The sequence below is a fragment of the Camponotus floridanus genome, unplaced genomic scaffold (assembly GCF_003227725.1).
Source record: "Camponotus floridanus strain SB8 unplaced genomic scaffold, Cflo_v7.5 scaffold67, whole genome shotgun sequence".
Classification (NCBI taxonomy): Eukaryota; Metazoa; Arthropoda; class Insecta; order Hymenoptera; family Formicidae; genus Camponotus; species Camponotus floridanus.
Genome location: NW_020229835.1, coordinates 821884 through 844090, shown reverse-complemented (window position 1 = coordinate 844090; position 22207 = coordinate 821884). Strand labels below are relative to the sequence as shown.

The 22207-nt window shown below is 32.2% G+C and overlaps 7 protein-coding genes across 9 annotated transcripts; 2 read left to right on the top strand and 5 right to left on the bottom strand.

Moving 5' to 3' along the window:
* Positions 1-249: 249 nt before the first annotated feature.
* LOC105256449 (methylenetetrahydrofolate reductase) lies at positions 250-2269 on the bottom strand. Its single transcript, XM_025413468.1, has 5 exons — positions 2018-2269; positions 1439-1668; positions 993-1153; positions 507-829; positions 250-424 (listed from the first exon to the last, which is right to left on the bottom strand). Exons 1-5 carry the CDS (start codon positions 2233-2235, stop codon positions 364-366), a joined length of 993 nt encoding a protein of 330 aa, XP_025269253.1. The 5' UTR covers positions 2236-2269; the 3' UTR covers positions 250-363.
* Positions 2270-2287: 18 nt separating this feature from the next.
* LOC112637036 (phosphatidylinositol N-acetylglucosaminyltransferase subunit P) lies at positions 2288-3183 on the bottom strand. The gene is made up of 2 exons (XM_025413469.1): positions 2754-3183; positions 2288-2370 (listed from the first exon to the last, which is right to left on the bottom strand). The coding sequence occupies exon 1, from the start codon at positions 3135-3137 to the stop codon at positions 2757-2759; it is 381 nt and encodes a 126-aa protein (XP_025269254.1). The 5' UTR covers positions 3138-3183; the 3' UTR covers positions 2288-2370; positions 2754-2756.
* LOC105256448 (EKC/KEOPS complex subunit LAGE3) lies at positions 3149-4476 on the bottom strand. Its single transcript, XM_011266347.2, has 4 exons — positions 4328-4476; positions 3662-3728; positions 3442-3570; positions 3149-3338 (listed from the first exon to the last, which is right to left on the bottom strand). The coding sequence occupies exons 2-4, from the start codon at positions 3676-3678 to the stop codon at positions 3206-3208; spliced, it is 279 nt and encodes a 92-aa protein (XP_011264649.1). The 5' UTR covers positions 3679-3728; positions 4328-4476; the 3' UTR covers positions 3149-3205.
* Positions 4477-4628: 152 nt separating this feature from the next.
* Positions 4629-9726, top strand: LOC105256446 (glucose-6-phosphate exchanger SLC37A2). 3 transcript variants are annotated; one of them, XM_011266343.3, is made up of 10 exons: positions 4629-4817; positions 4908-5350; positions 5573-5651; positions 5854-5989; positions 6806-7165; positions 7462-7506; positions 8369-8570; positions 8646-8794; positions 9093-9395; positions 9476-9726. In XM_011266343.3, the coding sequence occupies exons 2-10, from the start codon at positions 5074-5076 to the stop codon at positions 9542-9544; spliced, it is 1620 nt and encodes a 539-aa protein (XP_011264645.1). In that variant the 5' UTR covers positions 4629-4817; positions 4908-5073; the 3' UTR covers positions 9545-9726. The 3 variants fall into 3 exon arrangements, with proteins under 3 accessions (XP_011264645.1, XP_011264647.1, XP_011264646.1); XM_011266344.3 differs by having other exon boundaries at positions 4634-4782; XM_011266345.3 differs by lacking the exon at positions 7462-7506.
* Positions 9727-9898: 172 nt separating this feature from the next.
* LOC105256445 (gamma-secretase subunit pen-2) lies at positions 9899-10932 on the bottom strand. Its single transcript, XM_011266342.3, has 3 exons — positions 10636-10932; positions 10250-10354; positions 9899-10163 (listed from the first exon to the last, which is right to left on the bottom strand). Exons 1-3 carry the CDS (start codon positions 10694-10696, stop codon positions 10024-10026), a joined length of 306 nt encoding a protein of 101 aa, XP_011264644.1. The 5' UTR covers positions 10697-10932; the 3' UTR covers positions 9899-10023.
* Positions 10933-12260: 1328 nt separating this feature from the next.
* On the top strand, positions 12261-16219 carry LOC105256444 (transcriptional repressor protein YY1). The gene is made up of 3 exons (XM_011266341.2): positions 12261-12775; positions 14515-15067; positions 15213-16219. Exons 1-3 carry the CDS (start codon positions 12286-12288, stop codon positions 15325-15327), a joined length of 1158 nt encoding a protein of 385 aa, XP_011264643.1. The 5' UTR covers positions 12261-12285; the 3' UTR covers positions 15328-16219.
* Positions 16220-17896: 1677 nt separating this feature from the next.
* On the bottom strand, positions 17897-20192 carry LOC105256443 (splicing factor U2af 38 kDa subunit). Its single transcript, XM_011266339.3, has 5 exons — positions 19976-20192; positions 19789-19876; positions 19121-19187; positions 18711-18999; positions 17897-18598 (listed from the first exon to the last, which is right to left on the bottom strand). The coding sequence occupies exons 1-5, from the start codon at positions 20017-20019 to the stop codon at positions 18364-18366; spliced, it is 723 nt and encodes a 240-aa protein (XP_011264641.1). The 5' UTR covers positions 20020-20192; the 3' UTR covers positions 17897-18363.
* Positions 20193-22207: the final 2015 nt, after the last annotated feature.

Below are 22207 nucleotides of genomic sequence, written 5' to 3'. Positions count from 1 at the left end.
TTATGTTTTTATCTTAAATTTATTTATTATATTTTTATCTTATTATTGTTATTATATTTTTATCTTAAATTTGTTTTGCACCCACTTGCGTGTGCGACTCCTCTTTGACGCTTAATATAGTAAATTCGTATGCTATTGATTAAAAAACATCATATATGTAGTTTAAAAAATTGTAACCGGGTTAAATGAAAAATTATGATAAGTTAATAAAATTTTAAAAAAATAAACAAATTTAAAAAATGCAATTATATCGCTTTTATTTTATCTACTACGAAAATTGATTTGAATATATAATTATCTTTCTAATTTGATTAATATATTTATATAATATTCCTGTGAATTATAAATTGATCGACGAATTTCCTAAGCATTTTCCGATTTGGGGAAATTTATTCGGCTGCATATTTCCTCTACTAACGATAATCTATAAAAATAAAATAAAATACTATAAAATATAAGAAAAATAATCTTTTGATTTAATGAGCATTGTTATTGATATTTTTCACCTGTTCAATGTAAATAGATGAAAGCCACGTGTAGTTCCGCTTTTAATTATATCCGTAATTATTCGCACGGTCAAGTCAATTATAAATTTTCTCGTCGCTTGATCATCGTCCTTTATTCGCGCCAAATCATTTTTAATTTCCATCGGGACGTCAAGCCTGCAAATATCTGCCATCTTCTCCAAATACTTGTAACTCGTTGGCGCGAAAATTCCGGGAAGGATTGGAACTTGAATTCCAATCTTTCGACAATCTTTCACGAAGTTGATAAAAATTTCAGACTCGAAGCATATTTGCGTTATGATAAAATCTGCGCCCGCCTCTACCTGCAATTTTTTAATTTTTAATTATTTTTATAATTAAAATTTTTAATTTTTTTTTTTATTCTACAAAATATATATCGCAAAATTACGATTGCAATATATATATATATATATATATATATATATATATATATATATAATTAATTATTACGGTGTCGATTATTACTTTCGCCTTTAAATAATACAAGTCGAATTCCTTTGAGACTGATTTCGGATGCATTTGTGGATAGCCTGCCACACATATGCAAAACGTATCGCCAAATTGTTCCCTTATGAAAGCAACCAAATCCACTGCATATTTGAAGTCGCCGTCTTCCGATAATAACTCTGTAATTCGATTCGCAAACAAATGTATTTTTCCCGTTATATATAACACTTGTGACATTGAATTTCAAGGACGCATCTTATCGCGAATCATTTGAGAGATTACACAAACAATCCTCGATTTTATCAGAGAACATGTCGTAAAAATTACTGATATATATATAAATTAGAATGTGTGATAATTATAGGTATATTTTAGATAGGAAGAATTTTTCCACAAATTTGGAATTTAATTTTTGCTGACGAGAGGATTGAAGAAGTTGAATGAGTAAAGATTTTGAAAATTACCTCCTTGTAGCGCAAATATATTAATTATTCCAAAGGCAAGGGCTTTCTTTAAGATACAAACGACTTCGTCGCGCTTTAAACCCTTAGCTGCTAGATGTAAAAGAGTATTAGATGGAAAGTTCTCTACCAGCTCTAAAGGCAAATAGCTATCATTGCTAAAAACTCCTTCTTCCTTATGCCATGTTAACGCATAAAAAAGAGGCGAGTACTTATCCATGCCCAAGAGAAGTCTGATATACATTTAAAACATACATTATACATATATTTCCTGTCTTATATTATTTTACAGGAAAATAAATATTTTTATAAATTAAATTTAATTATTAATATTATTATTCAATTAAATTTAAAAATAAATTAAATTATAAATATTTTTTATTAAGAAAATCCAAGATCAATTATGTAATAGTTTCAATTTAAAAAAATATCAAAAACTCTACTACAAGCTCTATATTTAAAATCTCATATTAAAAAAAATTTACTTCTCATATAAATTTTCTAATTATTAAATTATATTAAATTAGTATTATATAATATAACTATAGTTGTGTGGCTCTAGTTTGGTCTTGGTGTACAAACCTCTGATAAAATGCTTTAGATTTCCTCCCAGAAACAATTTCAAAACTGTAAAATATTTCACTTTTAGTAATTTTATCTTTTATGGATTGTCGCAGGTCCGTGAACTGGAGGGAACGATTTTTAATAAGAGAATCGTATGTAGGAGAATCGTCCTCACTCTCATTTTTATCAGTGTTACTCCTCTCGCACAGATTCTCCTCAAAAATGAACTTTCTCATGATAGATTAAAAAAGAGAATCAAATGGATATGTTGATACTCTTATTTCTCAATCCGTACTAACAGTTGTTATCAAATTATGTAATGTATGGGACAAAAATATCTATGATATAATGTGTGCTTACATAATCTCTAACTGAAAGAAGAGAAATATTGATAAACCTTTGGTGTCACATAATTGGTTGTTATACATACATTTATTAATAATAAATATCCAAAACAATATATAAGATATCTGGCATATATTTGAGTATGTGACTCTACTTTGACATTGTAGTAGATTGAAAATAATATAGGTCGAATTTTGGAATGTCGTAAGAATGATTAAAAATTGAAAAATATTTAAAAATTGAAAAAAAATTTTTAATGACCCTAATGCACGTGGATCATTATTCGATATTCTATTACAGAATATTCTCGACAATAATTAAGATATACAGATTCCTCCAAGTAATATTTAAACTAGTAAATCCTATATACATTCCTTCATATAAAAATAAATTTTATATGTATAATTACGATTTAATTCCTCAAGTACAATTCCCTGCAAACTTCGGTAATGGGTATATCAGAGACAGCCGGTATTCCGCCTGGAGCAGTCTCAGTTCTCTGCAGAGCAAATTTATCCGTGATGGTGCGTATGTCATCGATATCCGGAGTTATCGACATATTGATAGCCGGATAAATCAGGAACGCGAATGTAGCGAGGGCGGTCAACGCCCATATGGGAATCGCGACCGCCCAATACTTTGACGGCAAGTACGTCAGGCCGAAGTAATCGTGCAGCACTTCGTCCGGCACCATTGCCCATATCACGTACAAAAGGAAAATCATGTTCGCCCCTATGTACATGGCATATCCGTACACAGCTCTGGGACCATAAGGCGCAGGGGTGTGCTCCATAATGCCCGAGTGTCTTGCACAACATTAACCACGAGATATAATTGATAAAAAAAAATTTATATTATATATTAGTCGTGATAGTGACTGTACGTTGGTTCAGGCGGGCCAAATTGTTGGATGGTTTCCGTGACTAGTAGTAGACTGTCGAAGAAGGCTCCAAGTCCCACGCGTACCTTGCGTGCTTCCTTCCCACTGAATGATCTGCAAAATGAGAAATGTTAGCACAGCGACATACAATTATACAGAAATATTTATACAGAAATTATTACAGAAATTATTATGCAGAATTATTCTGTACACTTACACTTCCAGGATATTATTATTTAACACAAGCTTCTTCGTGACTCCGCTTCTTGGCGGCTCGTCGTCAACTCGAAGCACTTGATACGCGATCTCTGCTTCTCGGGGGCTTGGAAAAGGCACAGATAGATCTCTGAGCAGTGTTAAGGTTTCCAACTAGAGATGGTACAAGTAGGGTAGCAAGTTTCGCTATCGAAGGAAGATTATTTGTAAAATAAGGATACACCTTGAGATCACTCATGGCATTCTAAGATAGAAGACACTTGAAATTTTAACTTCCGCTTTGCTATTCTGCAACATATATCAAAGCAATATAAATATACTGTCAATATTCTAAATATATTAATAAAATACTATAAAATATTAATAACATTAATAAAATACTATTAATAAGATATTAATAAAATAATATTAGTAATATTAATAAAATATTAATAAAATACTATAAAATATTAATATAAAATACTAAATAATAAAAATAAAAATATTAAAAATATTAATAAAATTATATATTAATGTTGGACATGTTTAATAAAATACTATAAAATATTAATATATATTAATAAAATACTAATAAAAATATTAATATAAAATACTAAATAATAAAAATAAAAATATTAAAAACATTAATAAAATTATATAAATTAATGTTGGACATGTTTACACACATACACACACACACACACACACACACACATATACATATATATATATAAATACAAAATATTAATTAAATTAAATTATTATATTTATATAATTATTTATATAATTAAAATTAAAATATTTTTTATTATAACAGATAACCTAGAACGGAGCACGAGATAAATCGACTTACGTAACGTGTAATCAATCAATTTATCTAAATAATAATAAAATCGTCCGATATTTACGTAATAATTAGCACGTTGGATAAAACGTGTTGCTGCTTAATTGCTCCCAGGATCGATGGTTATAATCGACTTTTCCTATGCGAGAGCGCGTGTAGGCGTTGCTGACGGGCTGGCACATTGCTGACATCGCAAACGTCACTTTTATGGCCCTGTGCAGCATAAACATTCCATTAGAAAGAAAGGAGCAGGAAGGAGATTGCATTTATCGAGATTTCGTCTTCGGAATCTTCCACAGGTGAGTAATGCATTCCTCGAGACTCACCTCACTCACTGGACCTTGAATCCTTTCTTTGTTCCAGGTTACGATTGACAGCTGTGAGTTTATTTATCATTTATTGTCGTCTCTTATCAATCCATGAGTATCACTCGCAATGATGAGTATTACACGGAACGTCGTCAACGTAATACTCTACGCAGTATGACGAATGATTTACCAGGAAATTGTGCACGAGAAGGTCTACAGGCTGTTATCTGCAAATTTAGATAATTAGTATACAATTTTTTAATTATTTATTTTTTAATTAATTATTATTTTTTTAATTATTTTCCAACATCATTATATGTGTTGAATATATTACAGAGAGATGGAAGCATTTTTTAAGCACAACATTGTGTAAGATACATATTTACGCACTAAAGAGTAAAATACAGAAAGCAGGGCTTTGCTGTTTAGCATAATATTATTAATACTCAACACATGACAAGTGATTGAAAATCCAAAGAAATCATTGAAGGAAGTAATAAATATGAATGGGCCCACAAGAGACTTGCCATGGGGCTTCCAAGCCTTGAAGTACATGTTCAACAGTTGCTGTGAGCATCGTCGCATCAATCGGATGGCATGGCATCAAGGAGGGATACTAGCGATTACTTACTTAGCGTACACTTGTTACCACATGACTCGGAAGCCAATATCTGTGGTGAAGAGTGTCCTGACTCACAATTGCAGTAATTTGTCGCCACCTCCGGATATTTCTGTGAATGACAGCAACCGTGACACTTGGTGCGATTGGGCTCCATTTGGTAAAGACAGATATAAATGTTAAAATAAATATTAATATAATATTATTATAATTAATATATCATAATTAAAATAATTATAATTATTCATAATTAAAATTAAAATAATTATAATATTCATAATTAATATATCATAATTAATAGCTCAAAATAATGTAGCGATATCCATTAGTTATGTTCTTATATATTAGACTGCGACATAAAAATTCAATATTATTTTTTTAGATACTGAGGATGCACCAGCATTGCTTGGTATGTTGGACTCAGCGTTTCTGTTCACCTACGCAGTAGCTATGTTTTTCAGGTAAATATCCTCCTGGACAAAATTAACGCATAATTTTTTTTTCACTTTTTCTTTAAAAGCTGATATTTAAATTTTAAAGAAAAAGTGAAAAGGAATTATGCATTAATTTTGTTCAGGAGTATACTTTGGAAAAAATTAGCTTATTCATTTACCATACTGCAGAAACATTTTGTGTAACGATGATTTTCTTTTCTCTACACAGTGGATTTATAGCGGAGAGAACGAATCTGCGATACTTTCTCTCCTTTGGGATGCTCGCGTCAGGCATATCGTGCTACTTGTTTGGAATCGCTAAATCATACAATATCCACAATTTGTGGTACTTTATTTTCGTGCAGGTGAGTATCAGATTGATAAGACATATTGGTGCCTGTTTCCATTTATGAATAGCCCCAATTTAAATATTTTTAAACTGAGAAATCTTATTTCTTTTTCTATCATTTCAAAAAATTATCCCAATATATATATATATATATATATATATATATATATATATATTACCACTTATAGAAATCAAACCATTTATTTTATATTTATTAATTTTAATCTCTTCTTATATTTCCACATTTAAAATATTAATAAATTTAAATTTTAAAATTATTTTAACTTACTCATCAATTAATCAAACAAGATAAATACTCCTTTTAATTACATTTAAAAATATTCTTTGATTTTTATATTTTATTATTTATTCTATTATCCTCTTAATAATTAATATAATATTTCAATTTTTAAAATTATCATATAATTTTTTCTATAATATTCAATCCTTAAATTTTCAATTAATTTACATATTTTTTATTTTTCAACATAACAAGTTTATCTCCTTTATCCTTCTTTTTCGTAAAATGATTTAGAATTTTTACTTTTATATTTAATTCCTCTAATCTATTTTTAATTATTATTACATTAATTAATTATTTCATTTTAATTTATATTTATATTAATATAATAATACTCTTAATATTTTTTTTATTCTATAAAATCTAAATTATTTTCTATAGTTAATTATCCCTTTAAAAAATTTTATTTTATTTTATTTATCAGATTTTTCTTATCATTAATAATAATTGTAATTTAAATTAAAGATTTTAAGTTATTTCATGTGGGTTCCTTCCTTATTCTCATTTTCTTTTTTTTACACATGATTACAGGCAATAGGTGGAGTCTTTCAAACTTCTGGTTGGCCTGGTGTGGTAACAGTTGTGGGGAATTGGTTTGGAAAAAGCAAACGTGGCTTGATCTACGGAATATGGAACTCTCATACATCTTTGGGAAACATATTAGGCAGTTTAATCGCGGCCACGTACGTTGAATCCGACTGGAGTCTGAGTTTCATAGTGCCTGGCCTAATAATGGGAATAATAGGATTCCTCGTCTTCCTGTTCTTAATACCGAATCCTATCGACATAGGATGTAGTCCGCCCGCTGCTCTCGGATATCGGAAGATCGACAACAGTTCAGACGATGATCAGACTGACATAGCTTCCGATACTCATAATATCAACGAGGATGTAAGTAGCTAGTTGACAATATATTCCTATCTTTTCATTCAGTAAATAGCATGCGTATAACAGCTTTTAAGTTTAGCAGAAATTAAAAAAATTATAACAATCGTTAATTAACACTAGTAATGCATGTTTATTGAATTACAAGCATGTTTTTCTGTTTTCTATGTTTCTGAGATTTTACTTTCTGTCTTTCTTTCAGTTTCTCTAGTTTTTAATAGGCAAGATGTTTAAGTTTAATTATTTTTCGTATAATTATAGTTTGCACTCATAATAAATAATCATCTACTGTGTATTACTAGCGTCTCACCTATCGCTGTGTCTACCGTGAACAACTGCCTATCAACGTAAGTGCATGCCACTCTTTCATAGCTAGTACTATATTCTCACAAACCCTTCAAATAATGCATGTATGATGTTAGGCATATTTATTTTTTATTTGCAAACTTTTGCTATGCAAAAATATGTATCACATGCAGCAATACATTAATATACAGAGCGGACCAAAAGTCTGGATACAGTCAAATATCTCGTGTAGAATGTATTTTAGAACAAAATACTTTAGACAAAAGTTGTAAGAATTAAAAAGATGTATTTAACTGTAATATCTATTTGACATTGAGTGGCGTCACCAATGTCAGGGCAAGATCAAGAAAACACATAGTTACTTTTAAGAAAAAATATTTAATTGTTAATGCAAATTACATATTTTTTCTTCGAAATAACTATGTGTTTTCTTTACACCAATTGATTCCTCTCATTATTTTGCACATAAAAGTATTAAGGTAAGATAATCGGAAAATGAATATTTTACAAGATATTTTACGATATTTTATGTAAAATTAAGAAATGATTTCAAGCCTTATAACTCGAAAATCACTTCATGGAAAAATAATTTATTATAGTGTTTTGGAAAGCTCTCGAGGTAAGTTACAAGAATATGCAATGAAAAATAGGGGGTTCCATTAAAAAAATTCAAGTTGACTTTGCCCTAAGCTTGGCGACGCCACTCAATGTCAAGTGGATATTACAGTTAAATACATCTTTTTAATCCTTACAACTTTTGTCTAAAGCATTTTGTTCTAAAAATGCATTCTATACGAGATATTCGACTGTATCTAAACTTTTGGTCCCTGTATATATATATAATATTAATTATATTAATTATGTGTATATATATATATATAATTTATATGATTTTTTTTAAAGAGTTCAGTCGTTGAGCGATCCGAGACCAGCCCGATGCTATCAGGACACCGTCGTATCTATTGTGCACCTCGCAATAACGCGATTGGCTTCATGAGAGCCATGAAGATACCCGGTGTCATCGAATATTCCTTATCCTTGTTCTTCGCCAAGCTCGTTAGTTATACATTCCTGTACTGGTTACCATTGTACATTGAGGCTTCAAGTTGGTATCACGGAAACATTATTCTTCCATTAACAATGTAATTTCAGCTCATAATTTTCTTCAATTCTTTTGTAGCTAGTTACGGTGCAACCATGAGCGCAAACTTGTCCACTCTGTTCGACATAGGCGGTATAATAGGCGCCATAGCAGCTGGTGTTCTTTCAGACTCCAGCGGCATGAGTGCTGTGACATGTACTGTGATGTTTGGATTCGCATGTCCTGCGGTAAATATGATTTTACTTGCGAACAATGACAGAGTGAATAGTGAAATGAGCAAAATCCCCTGTAAAAGTCTAAGTAATTTTGCCATGTTTCTTTAAAAGCCACAAAATATTAATTAATATATTAATGTGTGCTATAATATAAGCTAAAAAGGTCAGATTACTTAATCATTGCTTGTAAAATTTTCTAAATTTTTATTAAATACTATTGTTGAGCTTTTTGTTGCGCTCTGATTTCACTAAACACTATACAGAACATAATTGTAAACATGAGACTAATTTTCTTAATGTGATATTCCAGTTATTTTTATACAATTATGTTGGAAACACCACTCTAGGCGTCAACATAGTATTACTATTAATAGCTGGAATACTAGTGAATGGTCCTTATGCCTTGATAACGACCGCTGTGTCAGCCGAATTAGGAACTCATCCTAACTTGGGAGAAAACTCAAAGGCGTTAGCTACAGTGACAGCCATCATTGACGGAACTGGCAGCATTGGTGCTGCGGTTGGTCCTCTATTAGCAGGTTTAGTATCTCGATGGGCTAAATGGAACAATGTGTTTCATATGCTTATGACCGCAGACTTGCTAGCCCTATTGGTGAGTCTATTTTTTTCTTGTACAAAGATCAAAGTTTGGACTATGTAAATAGTATCTTACTGTATTTTATCATGTTTCAGTTTTTGTCCAGATTAGTTTATCGAGAAGTAAAATTACACAGGCAGAGACGAAGAGTTATACAAATGTAGACTTTTAAATAGAACTTGTTAAAGCAAATTTTTACCTAAATATGGATTTCGCGCATACATCCTGGATCTATGTACTTATAATCTCGCTCATATTCTCTTAAAAGTGTACAAAAATGTTGTACAGCATTCCCAAAAAACAAATGAAATTGAAACATACAAGATATTTAAAAATGTACAAAAAATAAATATATTTTTTTACAGTATTTTGTTGCAATTGCACCGTTGCAATATAAATGTGAATCATTTTAAAGGAATATAATAGCTACCACTAGATGAAATTACTAGAAGATCTTTATTGAGATCGATATTTCTTAATAATCTCATATATGTGTTAAAAAAAATTCTACTTGTAAAATATGAAATGTTGCATGAATTTATAATTATAATAATTACGTAAAAGATTAATATACAATGATTATTTAATATACATGTTTGCAATAAATTATTGTATACCAACAAAGTATCGACATTAAAGGAATTCAAGGAATACCAGTGGGAATTATATAGCTGATAGCATCGGCAAAGTCACCCCACACAGCTCTTTGAGTTTGAAAGGTAATTATCCAAGCTAATAAAGCGGCTGTCCAAATAGTTGCTCCTACGGCGGAGAAAATTACATCTGAAAAAAATACAAATGTGTGTTTTTATAAAAGGAGAATCTAAAACATATCTCATAATATATTTTTCAAATTAACTGACACCAACATTTCTTAATTTGCTTCTGTTCCTCGTAAGGCGATGCGACAAACGCCTCCTTTGAGAACCAAATTGCGTTCACAGCCCAAAGAAACGGCAGCAGTGCAAAACCACCTGTAACAAAGAAAGCACCTGATGAGCTGCGAGAACAATGGACCTTGTTCTTCTAATATTTACTTAAATTAATAACATTTTTAGTACTTTTTTTTGGAGAGAAAGGAAGAAGAAACGTGAAGCAAACTTGAGAAAAATTAAATTAAAAATTAAATTAAAATTAAATTAAAAATAAAATTAAATTAAAATAAAATTAAAATAATGTTAATTCCAAACTGAGTATATTTTTAAAAGACAAATGCTGGAGTAGATATTGTGATATCAACACAAATTACACATACCACGAAAATACCATTTGCAAAGGTGCAATTTTTTTTCGTTCGATACTTTGGATAAATCCATCTCGTTAGCAAACCCTGATGTCTCTTAACTTAACTTATGCTTCTGTCAAGTGGATTTTTCGATGCCACCTCACGTCACTGTATCTTTTCTGGCTTTCCAATCAAATTAGTCACATTGAATCGTGTATAATTGTAATCGTGATTCCCAAACCATGCTTATACAAATATTCTGAATAAACAAGAAAAAAAACCACGAATGACAGATCCCAACATCTCGTCGCACTCCCAAGATGGCGTTGCCGTCGCGTTCATAGACGTAAAAAAGACATAGATAGATCGCTCTCCCATTGTATATCCACCAATGAAATGAAAGATACCCTTCAGGTGAAAAAGGATAGAATAATTTATAGGTTAGGTTAAATCATGTCCTTTTCTAACAAGCTTAAATAGATTCGCGCTTTTTTTTATAAAAAAAAAAAGAAGAAAGGCTAAAGGCGATTAAAAAATATGTTTGAGAATTTTTTTTTAAATGTAACAATTTTTTTTCTACAAATAAATTTTTATTCAAAAGTACAAATATTAATGTTATTTTTTATTATATTGTTTTTTAAATAAAATAATTTTTTTTAAATAAAAATTTTTTTATATAAGATTATATTTTTTTTAAATAAAATATTAAAAAATGTCAAAATTATAATTATTCTTTCGGATATTGTTTCTTAAAAAACGTTGCGCGGTGCTATTTTGATTCATCTGAAAAATATCAAAAATTCGATAAACTGTAGTTAAGGATGTTTTATATGTACAATCCCAGCAAAAAGTAGCTGAAAATCAATATTGACAAATATTTTTGGTGTATTTTCAGTATGAGAAATTGCGTGGAACATTGCAATTTGATGTTAGCTACAGAGATGTATTTTTTAATATTTATTACGTTTTTACTGAAATATTCTGAATTTTGTTAATCAAAATGATTAACTTTTAGCAGAGAATTTTGCCTTGTAACAGATACATTATATGTACATTAATAAATTCCTACCATACAATTATTTATTAACAATAAAATTCTTCTTATAAAAATAAAGAAATTCAATCCCATTTAATTCCTAGTTCTAGTATCCTAGTACTTTTCCGAAATTTCGACTGCCATGCGACAGCACCCTTAGGCCCATTCCAATAGTGGCCAGTTAACTAGTAGTTAAGTAGTGATGTCAACCACTGAAACAAAATTCGGTAAGCTAGGTTAGATTTTGACAAGCAGTTGCATTTTCACAAAATATACATAAGTGAAATATTGAAAATTTATAAATTTTGTAAATAAATGTATATATATTTTCAATATTTCACTTATGTATATTTTGCGAAAATGCCACTGTTGGAACGGGCCTTAATCCTCCTGTCATTGTAGACGACGCTTTAAAGAGAGAGAGAGAGAGAGCGAGCGAGAGATAACCCGCCAAATATCGCCGTCTCGCTCGTCGCGTCGCGCGCCCTCTCGCGAGCGCCCGACGCGGCTCGCGCGTCCGCGGACGCGCGCTCCCATTGGCTGCGGCCGGGGTCACGTGGCCCCGGCCCACGTGACCCGCGGGACGCCCGAGTCCCCGCTCGGGTCGCCCTGGGTCGCCCAGGCCAGCCATTTTGCACGGTAATATGGCGTCGCCGCCGGAGATTAATATGGCGTCCTCCGACATAATAACCGAGGTGGAGATACAACCGGACATCCAGGAGGTCGAGATAGAGGCGATCCCGGTGGAGATACCGTGCGAGACCGTGGAGACGACGATCGAGGGCGAGGACGGGCAGCCGATGATAGCGCTGCAGCCGCTGCCGGAGCCCGGGCGCGAGGAAATCATACTCCAGACCCAGGAGGAGATCGTCGGCGGGGACTCGCTCAGCGTTTACGACCAGATCCCGGTGCCGGAGAACGACATTTATGTCGAGTCGAGCCCCGGGCCGTCGCGGAAGGCCACGAAGAAGGCGCGCAAGAGCGGGGGGGCGCGTTTCCGCGCGTCTGACCACGCGATCTTCGGCGAGATGGCCACGGAGACCAAGGCTAGGAAGTGGGAGCAGAAGCAGGTGCAGATCAAGACGCTCGAGGGCGAGTTCTCGGTAACGATGTGGGCGTCCGGCACGGACGACGGTGAGTATTCGGCCACGTACCGGGTGTTCCTTTCCGAAGGGATCTCCGTCCTTCTGTTTCGCGATTCTCGAGGGTCTCTTTCGCTCTCTCTCTCTCTCTCTCTTTCGCTCTTTGTCTCTCTCTCTCTCTTTCTCTTTCTCTCCTCGTTCCTCGCTTCTACCGGTTGTCGCGTTGTATCCACGGGCGGGTACGCACTTCCGGTACGATACCGCGATCGATACCGCGTCGCTCGCGTGCTCGGGACGGGAAGCGTCGAGCGGAAAATCGCCGACCTGGATCGCCGGCCGCGCGTCCGACCGGCTTTGACAGGTCGCCCTGTTTGTTTTGATTCGTCCGAACGCCATTACTCTCGCTACGGGGGCAGCCATATTTTGAAAATGGCCTCTTTTACGGCGAGCCGAGCTGCCCGCCGCCGAATAATGGCGGAGCCGTCCGCGGAGGCGCGAGCGACGCGAGCTGTCAACGAGTTTTTGACGTTTCGATTTTTTTTTCTCTCGTTTTTTCTGGACGGGAAGGAGAGAGAGAGAGAGAGGGAGAGGAGGTTGCGATTTTATTGGAAAAAAATATGCCGTAAATTTCGACAGTTCGAAGCGCACGGATAGGAATCGAGTCCGGGCGAAGTGTGGGAGCAACGCTTCGGCTTCTGACGTCATGAGGGATCCATGCTGCACCGCGGCGTATATACCGGGTGCGCCAAAAGCTCGAAGCGCGTTCATGACATCGGTACAGTTTGAACGATTGAAATGATTAATTAATACTATCTCTGTTCAGTTTTTATCCCCCTGTTTTACGTTGGACAAGTAGTGTGCTGTTTCTTGGATAAAACAGTCTTCGAGTAAATTATTGTCCCCTGTAATTTCGCGGGGAGAAAGCTGAGTGATGTTGAAGACGTGTAACGGGTGTTCGTTAAAACGCTCAGCACTGAATTTTTATTTTATCCCTTAAAAAAATATTTAAAAAGTTTGCACTATAAAAGACATGAAGAGATGATGTCAGAATGTATCCAAAGCTATATTTCATGATTTCGATTTCGTCAAGTTTGCTATTTCAATTTTTAAAAAATAGAAATAAATTTCAAACGTTACAAAGATACATTTTCTCCAGCTTTTTTTATATCAAAAATATATATATAATTATATTGATATATATAACTAAAAAAAGAATTTAGCAACAAGAGAATTTAAAGACAAAATAATTTCAAAAAATTGAAAAAAATAGGCAGTAAGAATCAACGTGTTAAAATTGAAAGATTTATATAAATATTTAAATTTCTGTTCAAGCCTTAATTGAAACTAAAACCTGTGTTACTATTAAAATAACACTTTATTAATACCTGGCCAGGATGTTTCAGATGAAGAACACTCAGTATGTGAATTCTTATTTTATCCCTTAAAAAATGTTTAAAAAGCTATTTCAATTTTTAAAAAATAGAAATAAATTTCAAACGTTACAAAGATTTTCTCCAGCTTTCTTTTCTTTATATCAAAAAAATATATATATAACTATATTGATATATATAACTAAAAAAAGAATCTATAGCAACAAGAGAATTTAAAGACAAAATTAATAAGGTTCTAATAATTTCAAAAAATTGAAAAAAAAATAGGCAATAAGAGTCAACGTATCAAAATTAAAAGATTTATATAAATATTTAAATTTCTGTTCAAGCCTTAATTGAAACTAAAACCTGTATTACTATTAAAATAACACTTTACTAATGCCTGACCTGGATGTTTCAGATGAAGGTTCGAACCCAGAGCCGGATCCGGATTACACAGATTACATGACAAGCAAGACCAACGCCAAATTCAACTCAAACAGCTCGGTGTCGGATGGGATGCCGGGATTAGATCTCTCGGATCCAAAACAGCTGGCGGAGTTCGCGCGACCAGGTCACAAGCTGAAGGTGCGCAAGCCGCAGGTGATGGACGGCGTAGAACGCACGATCGCCTGTCCGCACAAGGGATGCACCAAGATGTTTCGAGACAACAGCGCGATGCGCAAACACCTGCACACGCACGGGCCACGGGTGCACGTGTGCGCCGAGTGCGGCAAAGCGTTCGTCGAAAGTTCCAAGCTCAAGCGGCACCAACTCGTCCACACAGGCGAGAAACCGTTTCAGTGTACGTTCGAGGGATGCGGGAAGAGGTTCAGTCTCGACTTCAATCTACGCACGCACGTGAGAATCCATACCGGCGACCGGCCGTACGTCTGTCCCTTCGACGGATGCAGTAAAAAGTTCGCACAATCGACGAACCTCAAGTCACACATATTGACTCACGCGAAAGCCAAGTAAGTTGTCGAGATTTCACGCGAGATGCGAGGACGTTTGAAGCTTTTTATCTCGAGAAACTACTCAAAGAAATTAGAAAATAATTATTTAAAATAGAAAAAAAGAAACCTCATCGTCTAATCGAGTATTATCGAATGATTCCAGGTCAAGGAACGCGATTGGGAGACAAGTACAACAAATTCAACTTCAGCAGCCTCAATACGTCCAAGTTGAAGTTGCAGATGTGGACAATCAACAGTTCATTGTCTACGCCGATTAGCCCCCTTAAATATTGATCTCGTGTACCCTTCGCTACTGAACATTATTACTGAAATATCGTAATCATTAATTATTAATCTAAACAGTGTAAATATTTTCACGATTTGTGCAAGCGATATCATGGCAGATGACACAGGCAGCCAAGCATCTGCCTTAAGAGAATTAATGGAAAGATTGATTCATGTGGAATTAATACCTCCGTGCTTAGATACGAATTATTTCAAGAATATCTGGAGCACTATATATATATATACAGGGTGTTTCTAAAACTATGTCGGAGATTTTAAGGGCGTATTCTAAGGATCAAAATAAGAAAAAAAGCTCATATAAACATGAGTCCAAAAATGCTTTTCCTCCGAGTTATAACCCCCTAAAGTTGAGGGAAAAAATCGAAAAATGTATTGTAACTCTTGGAGACTTTTTCATAGAACGTTAAAATTTTGCACAGCGTAATAATTAATAATGAGCTTCATTTTTATGTGGTTTCGACAATTTTTTCCCATGTTTATATGAATTTTTTCTTATTTTAACCCCTAGAACACGCCCTTAAAATTTCCGACATTATTTTAGAAACACCTTTTATATATATATAATCGTAAAAAAAAAAATGAGAAATGGCAAGTAAAGTTAAGTTATATTACTTAAGAAAGAAAGAAAAAAAGAAAAATATATATATATATATACACCTTCTAAAAGGTAACGCTAGACTGTGACGCGCACTGCTCAATCTCTTGCGAACAAGTGAAATCGAGTGCGCTCGCAAAACACCTAATACACATACACACATATACACAGACACTCGACTGTATATATCTATAAATATATATAAGTACAATTAAAATATTGTATACAGTATATTTTGGAGAAATTCAGATGAGAATAAACCACGAAGATGCATCTTTTTCCGTCGGACTCAATTGTACCAGTCTTAGTAATACTTACGACTTTTACACTGTATAATGCTAAAACTTGTTGATAAAAGTTATTAAAGACGATAAGTGGAAAGATATTACGCGTGTGTTGAAAAAAAAAAAAGAAAGAGAGAAATAAACCCGTAAATATCACGCGGATAATTTCTAACGAGATAAAAATTTCGTACTGTTTTTACTGTCGACTAAGAACGCGATGTTTAATAAATATATATATATATATATATATATAAATGACACATGTAAAACAGAAGTGATACATGTAAACAAAGATATGTCAGTGCATATCCGTGATATTTGCGAAAACATTGTAATGTATGCACGCACATCGATTGATCTAATTGATTTCGATGATACTTGAGAAATTTCGAGTAAGAAGCAATATATATAGTTATGAATATAGATTTAATATCGAATATAGAATTATAACGATTGTTTGGCGCGTGCGAATCTTTCATTGATCATAATATTATTCGCATATCACAATTTTTTATACACGCGACATATACTTATGATTCAATACGTATATACTAATCTGCACATATTAATTAGACGAAATTGGGATAATTTATTGAAATCATGTAAGAGAGAGAGAGAGAGAGAGAGAGAGAGTATATAGATTCTCTTTTTATAAAAAAGGAACTTTTATTTTACAGCTATATAAATATATATATATATATGATTCTTATAATAGTAATCTGTTAATATTCTCTTGTACAATCAAATGTCTTTTTATAAAAACGAGAAAAAAATTGGTTTTTTAAATTATTTGGCATTTGATACAAATCTATTTTACTAATAAGCTACCATTTTCTATTTGTTCCTTTCGACATTTCATTATATATTATATATATACATATTATATATATATATAATATTCTACCTCCTCTGTTTTCTTCTTGGTACGATATAAGCAACTACATTTTAGTGAATTACATTATATATTATGCGGCCTATATTTAATTAGTAGACATTGATGAGAAAACTAAAGTAAATGTAATAATTGTTCCAAAATATGCTTGAGTTTAAGATAAAAGATTCGAATAATTACTCGACAAGGGCGAAATTAAATTGTTACTCTGGAGGAAAATTCAGTAACGATGTGTGCGATTATAACAATGCTTTTCGCCAAAGATCACTCGTAATATATTCAATATACATGTGTATATATGTATATATATACACATATATTTTCGTTAAAATTATAAATATATAACTCTATGTACTGTTTTTTCACTATATATTTAAGTTCGATAATTTATATATGAAAATATAGCAAAACATGAAATATATATAATATACAGGGTGTCAGGGCAATCTCTTCCCCAAAAAAAAGCCTCTTGCAGCTTACCTCGAGAGCTTTTCAAAACACTACAAAAAAGTATTTTTTCATTGAGTACTTTTCGAGGCTTGAAATAATCTCTTAATTTTACATAAACCAGAAAATGTTTAGTAAAATTCATTTTTCGATTATCTTGCCTTAGTACTTTTATGTACAAAATAATGAGAGGAATCAATTGGTGTAAAGAAAACATAATTGTTTCGAAGAAAAAATATATAATTTGCAATTAACAATTAGATCGAAAAATGAATATTTTACTAGATATTTTATGGTTTTATGTAATTAAGAAATTATATTACTAGATATTTTATTGTTTTATGCAATTAAGAAATTATTTCAAGCCTCATAACTTGAAAAGTACTCGAAAAAAATACTTAGTTATAATGTTTTGAAAAGCTCTCAAGGTAAACTACAAGAACTGTTTTTTGGGAAGAGATTGCCCTGACACCCTGTATACATATTTCCATGTTTCTATTTTATTTGTTTCTGTCATTATCGCACAGAGGGAAACTGTATTTATTAATCATTCAGAAATGCTTAAATAACTAACCAGAAATTTATTACACAGCACTGAAGAATACTAATTCGAGATTACGCGTCTGTGTGTGTGTGTATATATATATATATAGATATATAAATATATTGATAAGACAAATATTGTCCGGCACACACAAGAAGACAAACGTCATTAACGTCCAATCTCTTTGTTAAATCAGGACATCAATATATTCGGAATGAATATTCGTATAAACATAATTCTCTACAATTAGTATCTTCCAGATCGACCGTCCCTACCTTTGTCGTCTCGCTTCCGACGATCCTTGGATCTCGATCGTCTGTCGCGTGATCGCGATCTGCGCTTACGATCTCGGCCGCGCGATCGCGATCGCGACCTGGATCGTCCCCTGCCGCTCTTTTTACGACTGTATAAGTAGCGACGCAGCTCACGCGAGATAGGCTTCAAATGCATAAAGTTGCAAAATCCAGATCGCGTGCACTCGCTGAAAGAATGAGAGAGAGATGATCAATTTTATCTTTTGTCACAAAAGTTTGTATAAGTAAATATAATGATAAATATAAGTTTGTATAAATAAGCTCATATATGTGTGTTACCCCATTTCGTATTGACGACAGCAAGCTTCTCTGAAGTCCGTTACCGGTGATAGTTCAGCATAGACAGGTCTGCCGCCAAACCAGCGATTGTTCAAGTCGTTTACAGCCCTTTCCGCATCTTCCTCTCTGCGAAACTTGATATAAACATTGCCCACTAAGTGATCGCCAAGATTGTCGCATACATTCATCTCCTCAATCTCGCCATACTTGTCTTCACATTCGACAAAAACGTCTTCAAAAAAGTTGTCATAATGCTCTTGCATTTCTTCATCCGATACATTTGCGACCACTGTAAAAGGATAAACGAGATAACTTTGTTATTCAATTTAAAGAGGCTTTAACAAAATATAAAGATATTTTTTGCATGAAAATTGATATCAAATTGAGTTATAAAATTCTAATTGACTTACAATGAGAGCCATCCGCGCTCTTGGCAGAGTTTTGAGGATTTACATACAGATTTTGAAGCAAACATGTCTGAAAAAGAAAGATATTTAAATATTAATATTAAAGAGATATCTTTAAAAATATTAGTCGCAATTGAATACAATTTATATTTCGTTGCGAAAACAAATGGAAATAAAAGTATAAAAAAATTAATTAAAATATAATAAAATAAAATATACAAAAATTAAATAAATATGATATTAATTAGATAAAATATGAAAAAATTAAATATAAAAAAATTATCAAAAAATTAATATAAATAAAATAGAAAAATACACACAAATTAAATAAATATAATATAAATAAAATAAAATATGAAAAAATTAATAAAACATTAATATAAATAAAATACAAAAATACACACAAATTAAATAAATATAATAAAAATTAAATAAAATATGAAAGAATTAAATATACAAAAATTAATAAAAAATTAATATAAATAAAATGCAAAAATACACAAGAATTAAATAAATATAATATAAATAAAATAAAATATAAAAAAATTAAATATACAAAAATTAATAAAAAATTAATTAAGAATTCAACAACTGCCATACAGGTATGCATACAGGTTAGGACTAAATTAATAGTGAGATAAAATACACTAATTATTTAAGGATCTACACACTTGGCTGAATGTGGGCTTGTTGTGGATACGCGAGCATCTGTCACCGTGACGACAGGCGCCGATTTTAAAGTAAAAGGAGCAGTTTACTCTGAAAAAAGAAAAGAACCAGTTGGCAAAATTTGCTCTCTCTCTCTCACACACACACACATAAATTCAACTTGCAACTTCGCTCAAATAATTCCCTTACTTGTCTTTCTCGGTTCCGAAGATAGACGCTAGATATTCGGCCATGACTTACGTCACCTCGACGTCCTAAAATGTCAATTGTTCTCTCCTCTCGAAATTATCAAAAAAATTACCGGCAGTGAATATTCCAATGCCGGAATATTGCGCGTCCACCATATACTAGTTCGCCGATCGCCGAGAAGGGAACTCGCTCGTCGAATAATATCGAAATGGCGGAGATGTCACGTCCATAGATGTGGGACTGCAAGATTGGCCTCCGCGGGAAGAAAAAAACGGCCAATTCGAAAATAATGGAAAACAACATGGCTGCCGTCAACCAATCGGAAAGCGCGATGAGAATTGTTGCTGTCATCGACAACTGTCATTATCTTTCTTGTTAAATCATATCGATGCTCTAAGCGAGATTTAATTTCAAAATTTTTCATGGAAAAATTTATTGACGCTTAATACTTATAATTAATCGAAGAACGCATTAGAGATCTCAATCAGAATAATTTTCACCGTACTTGGGAAATTCATTCGGAATACTTTTCATTGAACTTGGAAAATAATTTTTTTTCTACCATAGCAAGATTATATAAATATGTAATAATTATTAAATAATAATTATATAAATATATAAAATATATAAAAGTAATTATATAATAATTATATAAATATATAAAAATGAGTCTCAGCAAACATCAAATAACAGTTATATAACTTAGTTATAATTTCTCACTCGACAATATAACTGTTATATAACATGTATATATATTATATTATTGAGTGGAAAATTACAACTAATAATTATATAAATTACTTGATGTTTGGTTATTAGTAATTTAAATATGAAACAAATAATATATTAGTTATTGAATAAAAAAAATTGATCGCGTCCCTTATATAATTTCGTTATAAATATTCTTATATAATTTTATTATAAATGCTTGTGTATACATTTTACAAATTTGACTTTCGTGTGTCACGATAGAATAATAACAGCTTATATGTGAGAGATAAATTCCTTTCTCTTTCTTTTTTTTAAATATAATTATATAAATTTCATTGTAAACGATTATCTTTTCAGTCCCTAGTTTCAATCGCAAAAGAAAGAAATCGGAAAAAAAATCTAAAAAGTAATTTATTAATTACTTTTTATATCTCTGCTTTTACGAAAAAGAACTTTTGTAACTTGCCCACTCAATTTTATTGACAGATGTTTAATCTTCACTACATTTGCAGCTGGAATCATCTAATTGTAAACGATGGAAATTAAATTTATCACCAATTTCTGGCAGAAATTAAGATAGTCATCTAATATATAAAATATACATTAACTAAATTAATTAAATAAATTAACTTAATTTATAAATTAATATTATTTTTAAAGTAGATTAATTTAATTTATATAAAATAAATATATATACGTGTACGTGACAAATAGACAAATAGAAATATTTCTTATATGAAAACAACTCTTTATATGTATACCGTATTACAAATCCAAAAAGAGTGTAATATTATCAGACTTCTCGTTTTCGCAGTCTCAAATCCTTAAATGATTACGTTACAGTTGCATTTACACATTCGACATTTCGGTCCTCGCTTCCAATAAAAACATCGGTAATAAAGTCGATTAAATATTTTCCAAATACTTTCATGATACCTGGTGAAAATTTGCTCGGTGCATTTTGATGTGGGATGCCATGAAGCATTAAGAGAACATTTTTTTCCCAGATCATAATCAGAAAATATGAATTTATGACTAGCATAAACTGGTTAATATCGGAAAAACTAAATGGACAGTTTTGCTTTTTTTTTCATTACCTACAATTCATTGACAAATTCTCCAAGTTGTATGAGCTGAATTGCGAATAATGATCATGATGCTATTGTGTTCCTGGATTCCTATGCCACTCATCACAGTTAAAGAAAATTAAATTAGAAGACTCTGTCTCTCATCAAATTATTAATAACGACATATTATATCGCTGATGCCTTTATTGGAAATAAGCAACAAGGCAGAATTTAAAAAAAGGAACTTCTAAGCACGAAGACAAGTCGATTAATAATGCGATAATAGAGGGCAATCGATCAGTTGGTATCCAATGTATTTTCGAAAATATGGATACAGATGTGGAAGACAGATAAAGAGGCACAGGGATCTTGGAATGCAACAATATATATTGTTTTGATGTATAATCTAAGAGATAAATTGAGAATCTACAAGAAATAAATACAAAAATATACA